At 35.6% G+C, this 21989-nt stretch overlaps 1 protein-coding gene across 1 annotated transcript in view; it reads left to right on the top strand.

Moving 5' to 3' along the window:
* The window catches only part of pou6f2 (POU class 6 homeobox 2), a 166009-nt gene that overhangs the window by 87951 nt on the left and 56069 nt on the right, over positions 1-21989 (top strand). The window contains exon 4 of the mRNA XM_066689500.1: positions 2409-2722. Coding sequence (XP_066545597.1) covers positions 2409-2722 — 314 coding nt within the window. The remainder of the gene's footprint in view (positions 1-2408; positions 2723-21989) is intronic.

Genomic DNA, 21989 nt, shown 5'->3' with positions numbered 1-21989 from the left:
TTGAAGGACAGATGGATTTCAAAATATATCAGGATATTTTAGCCAATAAACCTGGCATCCTTTGTCAAGAAGCTTAAGCTTGGTTGCAAATGGATGTTCCAGCCCGTGTATGACCAAATACTTAAGGGAGCATAAAATCGATGTTCTGCATTAGCCACCACAATCTCCAGACCTCAGTACAAAGGAAACTTTATGGCATTCATTTAAAATAAACTGTCCACAAGCTTAAGTCACACATGCAGGGCCTGGGAAAGTTCTGCATAGAGAAATAAGGGATAAGGGTGTTCGCCCTGGATAAGGGCATCTGCCAAGAAATAAAAAAAAAATAAGAAAGACTTGTATCTGCTGTGTTATCAATGCCAGAGTGGATTCACAAAAAATGTGACTTAATATGAACCAGAGTAAAAACAAAGTCATGTTTAACAGCTTTCTTCAATCAATGGTTACTTGAAGAATTCAAAAGTTATGTCTACCTTATGGGAGAAATCAAAATTAAAATGGGATGGAATGCATCTGGAAGAAACAGCACGCTGTTGAAAGGAACTCTACTCATTTGCCTGAAGAGAGAAGTATTTGATCAATCCATACTGCCAGTGCTCACTTATGGCTGTGAAACTTAATGGATCTGTGAACAAATTAAAATATGTGACCTTGAAAGAGTGGAAATGTTAAAATGGCAATGGGCCTGCCAGATTGCAAGAAGAACAGATCACATATGGAGAAAGGAAGCTATTGAATGGATCCCAAGAGGTGAAAAAAGACCTAGAAGATGACCACATAAACAATGGGAAGAGTAAAATAAATTTTGCAGGCCATGGAAAAGAGCAGCTATAGATTTAACATTTAACGTGGAAACATTTTGTGGAGGCCTTCATTCAGCAAATCGATGGATCAATATGGGCTGATAAGATGATGATGATTACAGTATATGTAAAATATGGAATATACACTCACCTAAAGGATTATTAGGAACACCATACTAATACTGTGTTTGACCCCCTTTCGCCTTCAGAACTGCCTTAATTCTACGTGGCATTGATTCAACAAGGTGCTGAAAGCATTCTTTAGAAATGTTGGCCCATATTGATAGGATAGCATCTTGCAGTTGATGGAGATTTGTGGGATGCACATCCAGGGCACGAAGCTCCCGTTCCACCACATCCCAAAGATGCTCTATTGGGTTGAGATCTGGTGACTGTGGGGGCCAGTTTAGTACAGTGAACTCATTGTCATGTTCAAGAAACCAATTTGAAATGATTCGACCTTTGTGACATGGTGCATTATCGTGCAGGAAGTAGCCATCAGAGGATGGGTACATGGTGGTCATAAAGGGATGGACATGGTCAGAAACAATGCTCAGGTAGGCCGTGGCATTTAAACAATGCCCAATTGGCACTAAGGGGCCTAAAGTGTGCCAAGAAAACATCCCCCACACCATTACACCACCACCACCAGCCTGCACAGTGGTAACAAGGCATGATGGATCCATGTTCTCATTCTGTTTACGCCAAATTCTGACTCTACCATCTGAATGTCTCAACAGAAATCGAGACTCATCAGACCAGGCAACATTTTTCCAGTCTTCAACTGTCCAATTTTGGTGAGCTTGTGCAAATTGTAGCCTCTTTTTCCTATTTGTAGTGGAGATGAGTGGTACCCGGTGGGGTCTTCTGCTGTTGTAGCCCATCCGCCTCAAGGTTGTACGTGTTGTGGCTTCACAAATGCTTTGCTGCACATCTCGGTTGTAACGAGTGGTTATTTCAGTCAAAGTTGCTCTTCTATCAGCTTGAATCAGTCGGCCCATTCTCCTCTGACCTCTAGCATCAACAAGGCATTTTCACCCACAGGACTGCCGCATACTGGATGTTCTTCCCTTTTCACACCATTCTTTGTAAACCCTAGAAATGGTTGTGCGTGAAAATCCCAGTAACTGAGCAGATTGTGAAATACTCAGACCGGCCCGTCTGGCACCAACAACCATGCCACGCTCAAAATTGCTTAAATCACCTTTCTTTCCCATTCAGACATTCAGTTTGGAGTTCAGGAGATTGTCTTGACCAGGACCACACCCCTAAATGCATTGAAGCAACTGCCATGTGATTGTTTGGTTAGATAATTGCATTAATGAGAAATTGAACAGGTGTTCCTAATAATCCTTTAGGTGAGTGTATGATGGCTAGTAATATCATTAAAATTAGATTTTTTTAAATATATTTGACCAAATTTATAAAATCTTATTTGGGCTCTGTTACACCGATGGCTTTAATTGTCAACTATGGTTTAGCCCATTTAATACTACAGTCACTGCAGTTGACCACTACATTTAAACTAGGTGTCCTTTGATACCGATTTTATGGATATGGATTTCATTAACTTTTTCATTGTCCTGTCTTTCCCTTCTCTGGCAGCTACCTCATCCCTGAACTCACAGCTCCAGCATCTGCAGCAACTGCAACAACTGCAGCACCAGCAACACCAACAGCAACAGCAGCAACAGCAACAGCCACAACAGCAACACCAACAACAGCACCAAGGCCAGTCACACCAACAGCAGCAGAACCAGCAGCAGTCACATCAACAGCTGCCACAAAACCAGCAGTCGTCTCACAGCCAAGCGCAACCACCACAGTCCCAGTCTGCGGCTTCCTCACCTCCCCAGAAACAGAACCACTCACCAGTCCAGGGTCTACCATCACCCCTCACCCCACCAACTCCACTCCAGGTAAGTCTTCTTTAAACTGGGCAGCTACTGGACCACAAAATATAGAGGTACATCATGCATCAGCTTTCTCATCTTGCTCATGTTACAATCCACAAAATACTTTTTTCTGGGCCAGGCTGGTTCAGTTGTCATTGATGTGAGCCTAACAATGTGTCTAAAGGTAGGGCAGTAGTCCCCAACTCTGGTCCTGGGGACCCACCATCCTGCTGTCTCAATTAGTTCTGTAAAACCTTAATTGAACTTATCATTTGGTTAATTTGTCTTTTTATATTACTTAGCATACAATACATTTAAGAATTCAAGAACAGTTTAATACTTTACTTGAAAACTCTGATTTGATACATTATTAGTTGAATTAATTAATTAACAAAAATTGCTAAGCTATACTGTATTTACATCCAACCACTTAATAATATATATTTATACATGAGATATGTGTATATGTTATATATAAATATGTAAAGATAACTATTTGTATGGCTGGGAAAAAACTGAAGAAAAATATGTTATCGTAAGCACTCTGCAGTAAGTTTTAACAAGATATATTTTATCATACTCTATCAATGGCATACTTTGTTGTATCAATGGAACAATATTCAAAATAGTATTTAGCACAGCATATGTATAACATATGGGGGAAATACAAATATAAAATAGCCTTTTCCTGAAATATGTACTGTAGGAAAAATCATTTAAATGGTCAATTTTCTTTGTGATTGTATGGAATTAGTTCCCCTGTCAGCCGGGTTACATAATTTATTTTACTATACATAGAATATCAACCTCTCAAAACATATTTTTTCCTCTGTATCAATATATCGGGTTGCTAAGGTTCTTTTTTTAAAAGCTATTATTGTAAATGACTGTAGTGTAACATATGGTCAGTGCAGCTTTGTGTGCTCCCACACTTCGGGAGGTCAGTGAATTGCAGTTTGCTGTAAGAGAGATACTGTTAGTACAATGCTGTTCAATAAACTAGTAGAGTTTCATGTGGTTCTGACAATACAGTCCTGCACAAAACACAAAGAAAGCCGAGGGAGAAAGAATGCTAGCAACAGTCTTGACTCTTTATCACAGAAAATTCAGCTATGGCTCTTACATTTGAAATCTTTTATCATAAAAAGTAGCATTATTTGGCTTTAAAGGTATTGCCACATTCCTCTAAATGCAAAACAATACAATGCTTCAAGTCTTTGTTATTACCCTAGTGTATGGCCTGCTTTCCCATTAGCATTAGCAAAATGGAAAACACCTTTTCAGCTTTGAACAGTAATTTTGAGGCATTATTGTGAGGGCCCAATGAAAGTCATGGGTGACTGGCTAAACGGCTTTGTGGGCTGAAAGTGTAACATCAATTTCCAAGAATGTCATTGTAAGCCTTATTCATTGTGTATTGTAAGACACAACCCACTTCATTAAATACAAAAAATGTGCAATTAAAATACAGTGCATCAAACCTCCCAAGATAAATAATTTATCCACAGTTTCACACCTTTTAGCACAGCTTATAACTCAGTTGTGCAAGTAGAGATAGAACAGGCAGACGTGATTCAATTGGTTGATGCATGTGATGTTAATCCTATTTCTTCACCATTTATGATATCTAAATTTAGAAGCACTCTTCTTAACTTGAAAATCAACAACATTTTTTTTTATACATATTTATGGTATTTCAGATTAATGCTAAGTATAAACATTTATTAATGGTGAAAAATAAAAAGCTACACAAGGATACTAATATATGTTATGTTATGCTAATGAAAATGATGTGTCTGTGGAAAATTTGAATACAACTTTTTCACTGCTGTTTTTTAAATATTGTCTAAGTTCTGTTTGTTTTTAAAACTTAGGGAAATTCTGAGAGAGAATCAGGTATTTATTAATCAAATGTATAGGTTGAACATAGATGTAAACATGACATTAAGATGTCAAAAAACCTAAAAAAGGAAAAGACAATAAAATATATTTAAAGAGTTTTTCTATGGCTTAATATCTTTACATAAGTCTTTACATATTTTCAGTTCATGTTTATATAATATACGTTAACTACATAATGATGGCTCTGCTTTCTAAAGATCAACAATATCCTTTAATTTAATACAGCTGAAGAGTTGAAGCGGAGAGGTTTTTCTGTGTTTTCACGTGAGGCTGCGACGTTCCTTATCCAGCTATTTCAAAATATTAAATAAAATGATTTTCATGTACACTGTTGTTGAATAAATCAATGGTACTTGTTATGGTATTGGTGGTGTTGGTGTGTGTGTGTGAGAGAGAGAGAGAGAAAGAAAGAGAGAGAGGGGTTGTGATAGTCGAAACTGACAGGCTGAATTCATTCATTGCTGAATATTTTGGTAAAGGCTCATCCTTTTACATTATTCACAATCTGTCTGGGAAATATTAGTTTAGAACAAGCCAGCCCTGAAATGATTGTCAAAAAAGGACAATAATTCAAAATGATGATTGAATTTGTTTTCAGAAATCTGAAACATAACAAATATTGTTTCTGGAAAATGCTCATCTGCTGTCATGTCCTCAGAAAGAATTGGAATACAAAAAATAAGTAGTTTAGGCTTTCTTCTACTTGAGAACGCTTCAGTGACATAAAGAAAATTAATAGCAGCAGTATATTGCATTGTGGATTATGATGTCCTCAATGCCCCCCTTGTGCGATAAAGGCATGATCCAATGGGAAGAAAACCTAATTAGGATCTATTTAATTATAATTTCGGAGAGATGTTCCACGTCCAAACAGATTTTGTCTGTACAGTGGACACTGCATTGAAGCTGTCAGGCCACATTAATATATAAAGTAGTTACAGTTCTAGGGTTAATCTCTTTCAGATGAGTATAGCTGCTAAATCTAATTTGTTCTATAAATGTCTTTGCTTTAATACTTAGAAAAGGGGGCATATATGGTTATGCAGCAGAGAAGTAACGACATTTGATAAAAATTGTAAATCAGTCCATAGTAGATTTTGATAAAAAAAAAAAAAACTATCCAGAGGAAAAAAGAAACAGATTAATGTATTAATGCGTGTTAGTTGGAGTACTAGATTTGGCAGTTTTGTAAATATATTTGTTAGCAATCTGTATTAAAAAATAATGGGTTAAACAAACATAAAAAAGGCTACTTCTTCAGGTTTCTTTGGCCGAAGCACTGAAATGTTCAAGTTTCCTTTTGGTCATGTGTATAATTTTCTACTCAGCATTTGACAATTCTCCAAAAGAACCAGTGTCTGTGTATCTATCTATCTGTCTACCATCTCAGTCTGTCTGATTGTCACACTGTGATAGTGATCATTTTTCTATCGAACTGGTTTCATTTCATGAACGTCCTGTATGGGGTCGCATCCCTCTCCCAGCCACACTCATCAGTGCCGCATCCTAATTGGGTAGTAGAGGGCCATTCTTCATGGCGAAGATGAGTTCATACATTTGTTCTTTGTGCCCTTCTCCACCCCGTCACAGACCAACAGTATTTTAGGAAAAAAAATGTGTCCGGGTTAATGGTTTCCAACAGAAAGCTGCCTTGAACTTGTTCACGCACCAGTACACAGCTTTGCACATCCCTCTGCAATACTGAACTAGCAAGTATGCATTACACAGCAGTACATTTTGGACAGAAATCTATTCACAATATCAGCAGATTCACAATAAATACAGTGTCTTGATCCATTTGGTAGGAGGGGTTATAGTCTGGTTTAACATGTTGAGAGGATATGCTAGGTACAAATTGTGTAAAAGACCTTCCATTTCATCAGTCTTGTGAGTTTGTGTACATCAGACTCAGACATACGGTTTTCATTAAACTACTTCAAAGCAGGACAAATGTAACATGAGGCACCAAATTATTATTATTATTATTATTATTATTATTATTATTATTATTATTATTATTATTATTATTATTATTATTATATACTACAATTTAAATTAGGTTTACAAAAGTGCAGTATTACAAATCAATACAAAATTAAATGTAAGCATTACAATAGTGCAGTAGTATAAGCATTACAAACATGCAGTTGTATAGTGAATACAAAAGTGCAAAGGTACAATAGTACAATTCATATAAAATGCAAAGTATACATCCTAGTTCAAAGAGATAAGAAGTTCAGACATGTAGTGAAGTCAGGTATGTGTTCAAGGGAGGGATCACAGTAAAACAACAGGAGATCAAACAATGCATAAGTAAACAGGAGAAGAAGCAAATATTACAAGAGTGCTGAACTGCTCAGGAGAATAAGCTGCTATATTACAAGTACAGTCTGAACAGATGTGTCTTGAGTCATCACCAGAAGGTGGTCAGGGACTCTGCTGTCCTGACCTCAGCGGGAAGGACATTCCACCACTTAGGGGCCAGGGATGAAAAGGAGCAGGCGTCACACATCAGTGCCTTTTGGACCCGGCAGTAAGCCCAGTGATACAGCCACTGCGTAGAGTTCTCCATATGTTGCGTGATGACATCACAGCTGAACTCTGCCTCATGCTGGATGGTGGCATTACTGAACCAGTCAACACCTCACCCTGGATCTCCAACCTCGACATCGCCAAGAAGAACCAGGCTTGTGAGTCTGCATAGACCTCTATGAGGTGAATAAGGCTCACCACCAACATCTATGGTTCTGTTGTCTTCTCCAAGCTTGACTTTTAAAAGGGTTAACTACAGGTACACCTCCACCTCAACAGTAGGGACCTCACTGCATTTGTCTCGCACGCTGGCATGTTCAGGTACACACGCATGATGTTTAGGCTCAGCTCCGCACCCAGCTGCTTCCAGAAAATAAAGTCATCAATCTTTGCCGAAATTCCCAGGGTAACTGTCTACCTAGATGACATCGTGGTCCATTGGCCTGATGCTGACACCCACAATCAGCGCCTGCACAGGGTATGTTCAGGACTCCAGCAACACAATCTCACCCTTAATGGTAAGAAGTGAGTGTTCACAGCTAATGAAGGCCAGTTTGTTGTGTCGAACATAGATGCTGTACACCGAATACCTGAACCTGAGAACAAAATACAATTGACCATATTGTTTGATAGAGAATATAATGGATTCTATGATCACCTGATTTAATACTGAGAAAGTCATTATGCATAGTCACACATTTCTAGTTTTTTATTATAGATAATGGACAAGGAAAAGTGTCAGTTGTTGAGCTAAATTGCCAAATTGGTACAGCAGATGTATATTCAATTATCTGAAGTGTTCAATCCAAATTATAACTGTGTTTGTTATGTGGTGACATTTTGAATGATTTATAACTACACAAATGTGTCTGTTTAAAGAAAAAACATATCAAGCAATATCAATACTGAAATACATCAATTGCACACTCAGAAAACCCTTTTTACACACTTTTTTCATAGTTGAAACCAGACCTGAACCAACCAAGAGTTAGGTCACCTTTTTAATGTGGCACCAGGTATTAATTGCAGGAACAAGACCAACTTAACTATATCTATATAGTAGACATGAGGCCACCTATTCACGTCGCATTAGAAGAGCCCCATGTTTCTTGCAAATACAAAATAACACAACATGTAAAGCTAAAAAAATTCAATAAATAGAACAAATAAAAAAAAACATAAATTAGTCTACTTATTTAATTGTAAAGTTTATAGAAAATATTTATATAATGAACCATTAAATTAACCTTTACCATATAGTAACAACCAGGCAAAGGAAAGCTTTATCTACCAAGTTAAATGTAGAAACATTTGGAGCAAACCATTATTTGTCTTTGCAAGTAAAGAGAAAATTAAATGCTTTACTCCATATAAGAGTTGCACAAATATGCAAGACATTTCAATCAAAATGGAATGTTTGCCATTGACGGTGACACGAATATGAAATCTGCTTCTTTTTCAGCTGTCAGACGCATTTCCAATATAAAAATATAATCATTAAGCATTGTACCACACACATAGAAACATTAACAGAAATAACTAAACATATATCTAGAGTTGCATGATTTCCATGAATATGCCTGTTTGAGTGACGATGTTTAATGACTGTGTTTTTAGGCTGCCAATCCAGCTGACAGCTGCAAAATCTATTTTCTTTTTTTTTTATAATAATTTCAAGGGGCTCTATATATTAGAAATGTGTATAATTCAGCAGGGACCTCTATACCCATGAGCATAAAAAAAGGTAAACAGGTACAGTACACTAATAATCTAATTACAATTCAATGCTCCTTTTATGTCCAATTAAAATGTACAAATATATATTTTAAATCAATTATACTAATGTATTTATGTACCTATTGTTTTGCTCACATAATCCATGAGAACATTAATAATTAAGCTTCATTCTCACAAACACAGTTTCTTTCTCATATTATGTCAAGAAGCAATACATATAACATTTCAAGATTATAAATCTCATTAATTAAACAAAATATACTGCATATGCATATCTATATGAATATCTATCCAAATGTGTGTGTGTGTTATAAGGGTTTATGCCTTTTACATCATATACAATTTTTGCTTTTGTCCAGAATATTTTTTTATAACAGTATCAATGTACATTCACAGTCATTTAATTACCACATTTACATCCCACTATTAAAATGTATGTATATGCATTTATATCAGTTAGATGCATTGAGCATATATACTGCACAATAAGCTCTATATCTTTTTAGTGTAACACTGATCAAAATTAACAATTTCAGGAGCCTCCCATTAAAAGCAATTCATACATGTAAATTTGATGCAATATTGTAGTATTGTTTATGGAAGATTATTTAAAACATTTGTAAACATTAGTTTTTCATTCATGTCCACTGTTGATAGTATTGTTTTCATGAATTCCCATTCATTGCCCACTATGACTTTAGTCGACATTGACATTTTAGGACATCTTCCCACATTGATCCTCACACTTCACTGCTCTTGGAGCCACATCACTCTTTCTCCCTGTCACTTCTCTGCGAGGCAATCCGCTTCAACACAGGACTATGAGCAAAAGTGTAGGGCAGGAAAAAATCCGTCAGGGAGTCAAATAATATGGTTTTGAAATGAGACATACTTACAAATTAGGAAACAGGAATGTAAGTAATGTGTCCACCTGTGGGCACTGTGATAGAACTATTCATTTGCTTGATACATCTTAATTGGTATCCATAATGATTTAGTTTTTTGTTCTTCAGTCAATACTCTAACTAAACAGAAGGATATTTGATTTATTACATTGTAGTAGTGACTAAAGTGGTGGTGCATTCCAGTAACGTGGCTAAACAAAGACAGCTACCTACCCTACAGACAAGGGGCAGAGGAGCACACATTGAGCATCATCAAGAAATTGCTTTATCCAATTCAATACAGGATCCTGTTAAGCGTGAGGTCTTTAAAAGGGTTACAGTGTCTGATTCGGAAAAATCATTGCAATTGTCTCTGGAGATCTGTTTTTCAACATATAGGCACCTGCACAAGGACAGATGGCGGAGGCTTGCTTGGGGGCTATTTAAACTTTTGGCAAAAAGGCAGAGAACCTCGTGGGATTGGCAATAGGATTTGGAGGTTCACCTCTTGGGTTTCAGATAGGATTTCCCTCTGATGGTCATTTTATTTCTGGAATATTTTATATTTAAGTCTCAATTAACAGTTAAGAATTTACCATAAGCGCAGCTTATTCATTAGTATCAGAGTGGGCTTTCAAGGGGTGGAACCTGTTTTCTCCAAAGTCTTTATTTTGTGTAGTATCTGTTTTTATTTAAAGGACCATTTCTGAAACAGCGAAAGCATAGAATTATGTGGGATATGAACCTGAAACTTTAAAGTTTTTATAAGCTAGAACTGATGCTGAAATGTATTAGTGTGTCACTATCAGAGGAACATGCATATATATTTACAAATCTGTTTTTTTGTGTTAAAAGTACATTTGTGTGAGAATAACTGTATTGAAAGCATGAAGATTTTTGCGAGTGTTCACTTATTTATACATTTCTCCAAGCAGTGTGTTTCTTAATTGGTTCTTTGGCAGACAGAAAATTATAATCATGTATGACTTCTTTTAAGAGCTTGTGCAGAAATTACTGTGACATTAATACGCAGGTAGCCTATAATTTCTGTCAGACTGATTGAGACAGACTTAATAGCATGTATGGGCTGTCTTTTAAACTGAAGCTCCTTAAGGAACATGGAGTACCCTGCTTTTAATTCCATTTATGCACTAAATTACTTAAGTGAACTAATTAACTTCTTAAGGGGATTGATTTAGCATCTCTCTGGGTCTTAAGTAGCTCATTATTTAAAACCATCAATATAATAGTACCAGAGGGACTAAAACGTGGCAACTTTTTGTTACTACAAAAGGCTGAAATAACCCAATACATGTATACAGTATATATTGAAATGTATATGTTTGTGTGTTTGTTTTTATTGTACACACACACACACACACACACACACACACACACACACACACACACACACACACACACACATATATATATATATATATATATAATGACTTGGTTCTCAAAACTATGAACAATCCTAGTTTGAAACATGAACAGACTTGATTAAATACACATTCATATAATAAGTGTATAGTCTAGAAACAAAGTCCAATTTTTGTTTAAGCATTGCAAAAATAAAGCAGTGTATTGTTGAGGTTTTATGAGTGCTGAAGCTTAAAGCTGTCCAATCAGAAGAAGATTGACTCTCCAAATGTTCCTATGTCAAGCTCTTGCCCCAACTTTTAAGAGGCGATGTCTGTTGGGGACTGCAGAAGAGAGAAGCTGAATCTGGTCATTCTTGATAGCCTACAGCAAGAGAATGATGAAAACAGTCGAGGAGATTATGAAATTTGCTTAAGTGTGTTAATAGGTTGATTGCTGAGCTGGAGCCCAGTGGATTTTCTGGAAGTTGATTGATTAGAGCTGCAGGTTCTTTGCGTTCAAAGAGCTGGGGGATTTGACTCGAAAATGCTGCCAAGTCTGTTTCACTGGAATTTATCTTAATTAGATCTGAAAGACCTGCCACAGCAGAATGGCCACACCGATTAAAATGAAAAACAGGAGAAATTACTGATCAAATTAATCATAATGTCGGGCTACAGCTGTAGGTCTGGTGTAATTTGCCACTCCAGTGAGTTACATCGGCCCAGGCACAAGAAAGAGAGCTGGTACATGCTGATCCATAACACCAGCCAGCTTAGGGCAGCCCGTCAGAGCTCTTATTCCATTCATTCTTCTGTGCTCTGGCTGACCCTGGAGCACCAGTGTGTGGAGCACAGGATGGTGAAAACAAATGCTATGACCAGACCTCACTGCCTTTTCTCTCCTCACACAGCACTGCATAAGCAGACAGGCATGATATCGCTTGGAATAGCACTCAAAAACTTTTCCTTGGCTTGTGAAATGCACATTATTTCCTTCTTTTTTTCTTTCATATATACACTTGCCTCTTCACTAGTTACATCTAATCTCTAAACCTCTGGCTGTTTAAGTCCCTGTCGCTCCTCTACTTAGACAAAGAGTGAGTATCGGATAGTTTAAAGTCTGTCAGATTCTTTCCATTTTCTGTTCTGTTTTTTGGCCTCCTGCTTTAGTCCCTGTCAAGGGGATCTGGATGTATAAAATCCCCAAAATTCAGGAGTCCACACTGAACCAAAGGGTAATTACTGCTGAAGGTGCTCCTTGGTGTGAGGCGGGAAGGGCTAGTTTCACTCTCAAACTGCATACATGAGATCTTTGATTTTATTTCATTTCATGGCACGGACCAATTTACAATTGGCTTGGCCAGAGGCATGTGTCCAGACAGTACCTCAATCTAATTCCAGCACCAGAGTGAGGGCTATGAAGAGAGAAGTGCAGCAATGATGCTCCAATGTTTCACATCTCTACTGTGAAGTCAACAGCAATTAGCCATTACTGGGTCTTTTCTTGTGAAATACTATTGCCACAAGGCTCAGGGCTGTGAATGACAACATGCTTTGAGTTGTTCATCCATTTTCTGTTTCCACCCACGTAAACAATTTTATTAGTTGTACTTTTAGTAGAGGAAGTACTTACTGCTAGTCATATTTATCTATCAATCTATCCATCTATCGGTGATCCACTTAATGTCTGCCTAAAGAAGCTCCAGAACCTGATATGAATAATAATTATGATGTATAGTGTGTCAGCTTCTTTTATATTAATTGGATGCCACTCTTAATATGGTGTATTTATACATATATATATCGTTTTTTTGTTGTTTTTTTGTTTCTCCTTTAGCTTCTCTGATTGTATTGACATGTTCCTTAGCTACAGAATACTACAGAACAAATAGCATTCTGTTGAAAAATGATGATGGAAATATTGAAATGCTTTTTTTTTAAGAGGATAATTTATCAATGTTGTTGATTGTAGTGCCTTACCTCAATCATATAAATTTAAATCCAACCAGAACATTGTAGCTTGTGTCTTTTAGATGGTGCACAGCAGTGGGACAGGAGACATAACTAATTACTAAACAGGGTGTTTCCAGGTGTTATATATAGTGCTTACATCCATGCTGGAGAAGTAAATTGTAAAATATTCCAACTGAACAACAGCTTGACGATGCAATAGTGAGAGGTTCCTCTTGCTAGCAGAAATAACATTTTCTAAGTTGAATGAGTTTAGAATTCAAAGCTAATTGCTTGTCTGAGGTGGTATTGTGGATTTGTAACTGGTTACATCATTGGAACTCATAAGGCTGAGAGGTTCATTAATGTGCTGCTCCTGGAAGAGAAGAAGTTCTTAAGAATGCATAAAATTGCCTTATGTAACAACTGCAGTGCAATATGAAAATATGAATGTGTGCTGTTGACTGAACCAGAAAATAAGACTGTTGCCCATCAACACTGTTAGATTTCAAATGAATAATTATAAAGCATGTAAAGCAGCAATCACATAAGGAAATAACTTTAAAATGAAGCCGTTCTGATTTCAAAGACTAATATCTGAAAGCTCAAGTTGTTATATTTTATTCCAAATAAGGGCTTTCTCATGAGGCAATGTTTTTTTTTGTTTGTTTGGTTTTTTTTGCTTCATATGGGCAGTAAAGAAGATTGAGAAACACAATTATTAATAAAGATGTGAAAATTGAATAATAATTACAAATATTTGTGTAATTGCTAAATGTGTTCATGTGCATGGTAGTACTTAGTTTAGTTTATCCTGGTATTTCATATCCCAAATCAGATACAAATGTCCAAACTTTAGAAAGTATCCTTCATTATTTGTGTTTTTATTTTTGCAAGGGTGTTTGCAACTATTAAGCCAACGCTGTAATTGAAATGCTCAGATAAAGAATCACATGCATTCTAACTTTCTTTGATGGTAATCAGTGTTTTTCAAAGGTTAAGCTCTCCAAACCTTTGACCTAGCATTCACATTGCATATTTTTAAACATATGTGTGTAGTTTATAATAAAAGTATCACTTGCAAAGTTAATATATATATATATATATATATATATATATATATATTGGAATATTTATTCGTACTTTAATTTAAGTACAGCAAGGAATGTAAAACGAATTCCTATAGTCATTTATTGCAAGCAAAACTGTATTAAATGAGTAGAAAAGAGTGACTTATAAACAGCATACATAACAAATATAACCATCACACACATTACATTATATTCAGAGAAACAGTTTTGTACAAATTTCTACTATACTGTAGTAGGTAACAATGTTAAACTAAAACTATTTCCTGCATATATTAAACCTATGTACAGAATGATTAAGTGTTATTTTCATGATATCTGCAAAATAACTGACACAGATAAAATGTATGTACATAAAAGCATGATAAGAATGCTGATCTTTTCCTCTTTTGTTTAATTATATACCCCAGATTATTTCTCTGTTTACAGCTTCTTAGCCTTATTTTGATATATTCATCTTTCTCATCTTCTCTTCACTAATATTGAGGTAACTCTTACCAACAACCATAAAATATCAGTATCCCATTTGTAGATGTAGAAAAGGGTTCATTCTCACAACCACAATAGTTGTTTATGGTTAATTTTAAACAGAAATACCTTTTGGTTTCAATTATAACATTTTATAAATACACTCTGAACATTTTTTGAATGACACAAGCTCTCTGCTTAAGAGCTTGTAAATGTTATATGCAGGTCCCTGCACAGTTCCCAGCTGTTTTCTAGTATGTGCTGGCTTCAAACTGTGAATTAAGACCAAAGGAAGGACCAGAGGAACTGAAGACACCCAGTGGAAACATAACTGTGCTTGGTTAAATAATCTCTAAAATAAGGACTAAAGTACTTTAGAAATCTTGTGAGGGTCTTTATATCTGAACACTAGGGAATCTTAAGAGATTTAAGGCACGCTTAAAGCTGACCATTTTACGACTGGAATAATGTTTCTTTAATTTAAAAAAATGTTATTACATGTAAAGCTCACCCATGGACACTTTTTAAGTGGTCCACTTATTTAAAAAAGTGAGCTCTCAAGTGGTTTGCTGTTCTGTAGTCTTGCTAATTTCTCAAGGCCATTAGTGGTCACAAGCCGAGTTCTTTACTCAGTGGTAACATGGCAATTGCAGTAGCTGCTTTTCTGTTTTAATCTGGTACAAGTTTCTTTATTAAACACATTCTTTATTAATAACTGTGTTTCAACTCTAAGTACGATGTCTTCATAGAAACACGTTTTTTTATCATGAGGAGTAACATGCAATTAAGTAAACAGTGCTAGTGCTACAAGAATCTTGAGAATGTAATCCATATTGTTGCTGACTTTTCTTTATTTCTAAGATTACGGATACTTTTTATTACTGCTCATCCCCCAGTTTACGTCGTTCTGCAATTACGTTGGCAACATTGCACTGAGCAGGTGGACGGGAGGAGCCCCAGAGCTTCATTCTGCAGTCTGTGCTTGTTTCAAAATCATCTCTCTGCTCTCTAATAACAGTTTTTTACAGTTAATTTAAGTGTTTACTGTTTACTTCTGAATTGTATCGAGGGTTTCGAATAGGGATGCTTCAGCTTCAACATCTGTCTTGACTTATGTCATCTTGACTTATGTCACCAGTCTCAGAACCAGTTAAAACATAACTTAGGGGGATGACCGTATTTCTAATTCAATTTTCTGGAAAGTTTGCTGGACAGCAGTGGACAAATGGACTGCTACACATTGAATGAAAGTTTCCAGATATACCACTAGGCAGTCACATAATTTCAATATGAAACTCTCCAGTGATACTAAACAAGTTCACTAAGCCTGTAATTCCAGTGCAAGCAATGAGTATATTTGGCTAATGACCTCATTTTCAGATCATGTGTTAAATAATAATGTGTTTGAGCTTGATTAAAGTAAGTAAATAGAATGAAGTTTGGATTATAAATGAGGCACAACATATGCTGGGTAGGTTTCCAGGTTACTGTTTTAATCTGAAGACACCCATCAAATGAACTACCTCAGATTGCCAGGAAAAAGCAAGCAAAACTCAGACACTTGTTAAAATATAGTATGACTTCTGCTCAATAGAAGATGTTAAACAAGATTCACATTTTTTTCTTTCTTGCTCACTCCATTGCTGCCGACAGATCTTTATACTTTTCTACATGATATGTAATTATTTCTCATCACTCTGTGGTGAAGATGGAAGTTATTTTGTGAAAATTAATGAAGATTATTTAAAATTTTGCCGTAAAGGATCCAATGGGAGTTTTTTGTAGTGCAGTGTTCTTTGTTCGTTTGTTTTGTTCTTTCTTTCTTTAGCACGAGAAGAAATCCAGCATACTGACATAATCACTGGTTTGCTGTACGGGACCTTCATTGGATCCAATCCCTAAAATACAATTTTACTGTATTAGAGTACGCTTAAAACTATAAAATATGTATTAAGATACCCTTTGTTGTAACCAGTGATCAGTTTTAAAATGTCAGTGCGATCAGATCATCAATATATTTAGCATTAATATAATATATTGGCCGTATTGAACAACAATTGTGAAAGCAAAGATAGAACTAGCAGCACGCAATAAATCAGTGTATTTCAAGGGACCCAATGACAACAATCACTTTAAACTTCAGATTTTTCTTCATTATAGCTTGATTCTGGATGTAAGGAAGGGAGTAATAATTTACCTTTATTGTGTTTATAAAGCTTTGACATTGATGACCCTTTATATATTGAATTTAGGCCACTCAAAGATCACTTGTCATTGATCAGATAGATATTAAAGCCAGTCAAATGCTAAATTTATATGTCAAACATTCTTAGAATAAAAAAGGAGGTAATAAAGCATAATAAATATTGCCTGGAACTATCGGATTACTGTACTATGTATAGGCCTATATATAAGGATCAGTATATGATTTTTAGTCAATATGTAGCTACTTTCACTTGTATTTTCTTCACACTTTATCTTGCTCAGTTAAAAGGACTCCTGGTATTTATGTTTTTTATTTGACGCAGGTGATCTTTGGCCTTCTGCTCCATTCACTCCTTTCACAAATCTAACTGCATGTAGCTGTGTTGTAGAAGCCTGTATCTTAGATTTACAGAGAACAAGTAGACAAAACCGGCAATGTTATCGCAACATTTTTAGAGTTTAAATGCTGATCCTAGAATTCTGATTCTTTATCTGCTTTCAGTAGTTGTTGTTTGTTGAGATGTGTATTTCATTCCAAAACATCAGTAGTATTCTGTAGGGTAATAATTCAAATGTTGTTGTTTTTTAATCTTAATGTAATGTTGGGGTCATTCTCATTAGACTTAGACTGATTTTAAAAACAATAACTGAAGCTTTACCAGTGAAAGGGCCTATCAAGAGTTATATTGCACTGTTTTAGGTACTATTCATTGCAAGTGAATGTCTGTAAAATAAGTTGGTTAATTCTTGGCAAATCAATGCTTTTATAAAAATACTTTGGAAAGCAGAGATCCTGGATCATTTTCAGATATTAAATTATTTTAATAGAAAATGTAATATATTGATGTTCAAAGAGTTTAAGTTATTCTTCTCTGGGAAAAATAAAATAGCATCTTAATAATTCAAAAGATCAATAAACCCAAGAGCCTGATTTCATGATATTGTGTAAATTAGTAAACAATATTGTTGGTAGTATTGGATGTAAAGAAATGTTAAATTTAAAGTTACCATTTCTCTTCTGAAATAATTGGGATTTTTTGAGGATCAAAGAAAACTTGAGTGAGAATATTTGTTGTTGTTTTCTTTAATATATATAAGCTGCCATATATGAGACTATTTGGTCATTGCTTTATTTTCACAGTTCGATGTACTAAAGGATTGTGCATGTTTAAAAGTCATAAACCTGTCGCAAACAAGTCAGAAATATCAGGAAACGAGTACTAAGCAACCACTTTTGTGTGCTTATAGAACTGTTTTGCAGCAATAATTCATCTGCGGTTAAGACGTTGATTAATATTTCATTCAGGGGGTTTCTGCAAAAAGATATAAACATTTGGATATTGTGCAGATGAAATGTACCACTTATTAAAATGAAATGTACTAAAGCTGCCAGCCTTAGTAACACTTACAATTGCATCAATTATTGGAGAACTTTGGAAAGCTTGTTTTAAACTTTTGCAATCAGCAATCCAGTCTGTATCTTGCCTCCAGGTCTTTTCAGGGGACCGTAGTTGCAGTTGTTGGCATCTCATAGTCCACATTCTCCTGTGCATTACCAGTTGTGCTTAATGTAAAGAATGCATAATTTTTTCCCTAAAAGTATTCTCGAACCTTAAAAAATCTTTCAATTTTCAGGTTTCCCCAGTGTTTTGTGAGCAACAGACTGTACACATATTGCTTTAAAACATTTATTCTGAGCATATTTACAGAAAATGAAAACAAGCCCATTCTGTGAATGTCCAGGTAATATGTGATTCAAACTTATATGAGTCATTGAATGACCTGGGATACTTTGTAACGACATTTCTAATTATTATTTTTGAACTATCAGATATTAAACCAGCTGAAAAAAACAATGGAAATGGCTGGCTATTAGGTAAGTATAGCCTACCTGCAACCAGTATTCTGAACAACTCAAAACACTTTCACACTGACACTTCAGCATTTGTACTAGCTTTATCTTATATTGTTCAGAACCCTGATCTTTTGTATATGTGACCATGTTGCATAAAAGGTATAATGAGATATGTAATTATTATGTATAATAATAATAGTTATTATATTATTATATTTGTTGTAAGGAAATAGTGGCTGTTGATTCCAGCTTCCCCTAGTCTACATGGATGAATGCACAACCAGGCACATATAAGCTGTTTAATTCTTAAGGTATCAGGCAAAGTAAAAAGCTCAAGCAATGCTTCTCACAAAGATGCCGTTAAATATATTTAAATCGGTATATTGCATCTGTCTTCATTAACATATTTTATTTTAGTACATATGGGGCCCGATTTAATCAATAATGTTCACGCTGCGAATCGGTTGCAGAGGCATTAACAGCATTTCTGCGAATGGATTTCACACTGCTAAACTTTCATGGCATTAAATTTGAAATTATTTCTGCCGCCAGACAGTTCTCGCAACTCTTTTGTCGGACAATGCAATGGAATAAAATACAACTTTGACCCACCTACTAACAGAAAACTACAGAATTGTTTCTTTTTCATAAAATGCTACTTTCTTTTAATTTTAAATTAAACCACTGTGATGTACAGTTTTGTAGTTTGCTTATTAGCGACTGGGTACATTTTTATTTAATCCCGCCCAACTACACAATGGGAGTGGTCATATTTTAGCTGTATTAAATCAAGAAAATACTTATGAGAAAGCAACCTGCAAATGTTCTTGCAGCTTCTCTGGTTTATGACAACATCAAAGTTATCCTGCAACATTTTTGATTTAAATAGGCCCATGATCTTTCTTTTATTTTGCGACTCTGAACAATAAATATGTGGTATGTTTGCGACTGGGCCTTTATGTTTTCCCTGTTTTACAAACTGGTTTTGGGAGTTGTTTATATTTCTTTGAATAATTCAACATAAATGTAATATATTTAGTTTTCATGGTCCCCATTTCTTCCTGCTATAGTTTAAGAAATTCAACGTGGTGGGACATGCCAATCTTCACAAGTTCCTTGGGAACAGAAAATCATTACCCCTTAATGTTATTACAGAACAGTCTTTTACATTTGAATATTTAAACATGTGATATGATATACTGATGTGCTTTTGTCATAGGCCACCATGTTACCAACATGGCACATAAAATGAACATGCACAACAGCAAATGTATTCAATTGGTAAAAGCAAGTTCTCTATTAATGTACATTTGATTTTGAACTCATTAAATAAGATGGTGCATTGAGATTGAGATTTTGAAAAAGTCACTGACTTAGAGCCCACTAGTGTCTAATGATGAAGAGTAAAATAAATGTCATGCTTGTTTGTCATCCAGTGTTTCTTATTTTCCATCAGTAAGCTACCTGTTACAGTATTTTCAGCAACAGCTTTTCAAAAAGGTATCCAACCCTTGTGGATTTTGTTTTTGTTTTCTATTTTCTTTTCTTTTTTTAAGTCTCCACTTTTCCCCCTCCCCAAGATGCCTGCATCCAAAAGCTTTCAAATGAGTAATCGAAAAGAAACCCGTTTGCTGATCACTGGGGAGTCTTTAGAGGCAGCTTCTCCACTGGAGCGGCCGAGCACAGGGCCTGTGTGTTCGAGGTGTTTGTAAGCATTTCTAATGGCATTTTGATGTACATGTGCAAAATTGATGTCGGAAGGATCATTGTAAAGTCTCAAGCAGTGGACTGCTGAGGACATTTTTAGGTGGCAGGAGGATTCCGGCTAGTCAAGCCCGGTGTATTTTCTCATGTCACAGTTGATTAAGTTCACAGAAAAGTGAAAAAGAGCAAGGAGAGAGAAAAATTAAAAAGAGCTTCCATCACAGTGTTCCTGTATTACTCTGTTTTCCTTTTAAATACAATGTTATTTTTCTTTTTCCTTGGTTTTGCTGTTTTGTTGTTTGGGGAAATACAAAAAGAAAAAGAACAGAAACGGTAATTAAGCAAAGAATTAGTCCTTTTTACAACTCTGTTAATCTGAAATTCACTCTAGAAGGTGGTAGAGAATGACAGATAACATAAACAATATACAGTAGCTTAATTTTTTATATTTTCTGTGAAAGCATGAAACATAGAGATAAATTGAATGCATAGTTTAGTGTAAGATTTCTGTAAGGAATTAACCAAGTCAACCAAGTTGTTTTTGAAATCAACTAAGAAAAATATGTTTTCGAGTCATAATTACAAAATAGGGTGAAATGTAATGAAAATGTAATACCAACCTGCATAAACATTATACTCTTTCAGCTATGAAAATTGTTTATAAACTAAATCAAAGAATTAAAATGTGCTGTTTAAAGGACAAAAAACCAGTGAATGACAGGGATTGTATAAATGCTGTGTTAAAATGAATATGCTCAAAAATAGTGGAATTGTACACTTATCCCACACAACTGTGGTATTAATATCAACCTTCTACTGGAATGTCTGGGTCAGACTTTTCACTCTACAATGTGACACTGTTGTCTTCCTGTTTGCTTTGTCTCAGTTTGTGTGCTTGTTTGTTGTGTTGTATTCATATACACCCTTTGCGTCACTCCAGATTGACAATCAATTATCACCTCTTTTTAAATAAGTAGAACCAAGGTCGTGTTTGTCTAGTGCAGAATTCTGCGGTTCTGCGCAGATCTGCACCTTTGAACCAAATATATTACATTCAAAGTGCAGATCTGTGCAGAACTGCAGAAATCTGTGCTACAAGAATTCAACCCACGTTTGCCTGCCCTGCCTGGGTTTGAAATCAGGGCCAGACTGCCTTCGATTTCAGCATTACCATATTACCTCTATGTCAAGTCTGTGGTAGCTCACAGATTGTGATTGTTCTGGGTTCCCAATGGCAAACTCAATCAAAAGACTGGAAAAGTATTGTCAATTGTCAGATTGTAAGTATGTAGGACAATTAACAATACTCATGGCTATGTTTACTTTCACCGCATTTGTTGCAGCTCCCTTGTTCAGTTGACCCTTTATCCGATTAGCGTATAATTTTCATAAAAGATAAAAAATAAATCACTCCTTTTATCAGTTTGTTGATGCCGGTATCCATTGACTATAATTTGTCAATGTAATTAGCTGGCACTTGAACTGATAGAAAACTATTAGCCTTCAAGCAACCCTTGCCCTAAAAACACATCAAAGAGGCAAACTGCATGTTGGTCTTCACCGAGATCAAAATCATGGATGACTTTCTGCTTGTATGGCAAG

This window comes from Amia ocellicauda, chromosome 2, assembly GCF_036373705.1.
Source record: "Amia ocellicauda isolate fAmiCal2 chromosome 2, fAmiCal2.hap1, whole genome shotgun sequence".
Classification (NCBI taxonomy): Eukaryota; Metazoa; Chordata; class Actinopteri; order Amiiformes; family Amiidae; genus Amia; species Amia ocellicauda.
This window is presented reverse-complemented; position numbering and strand designations above follow the sequence as displayed.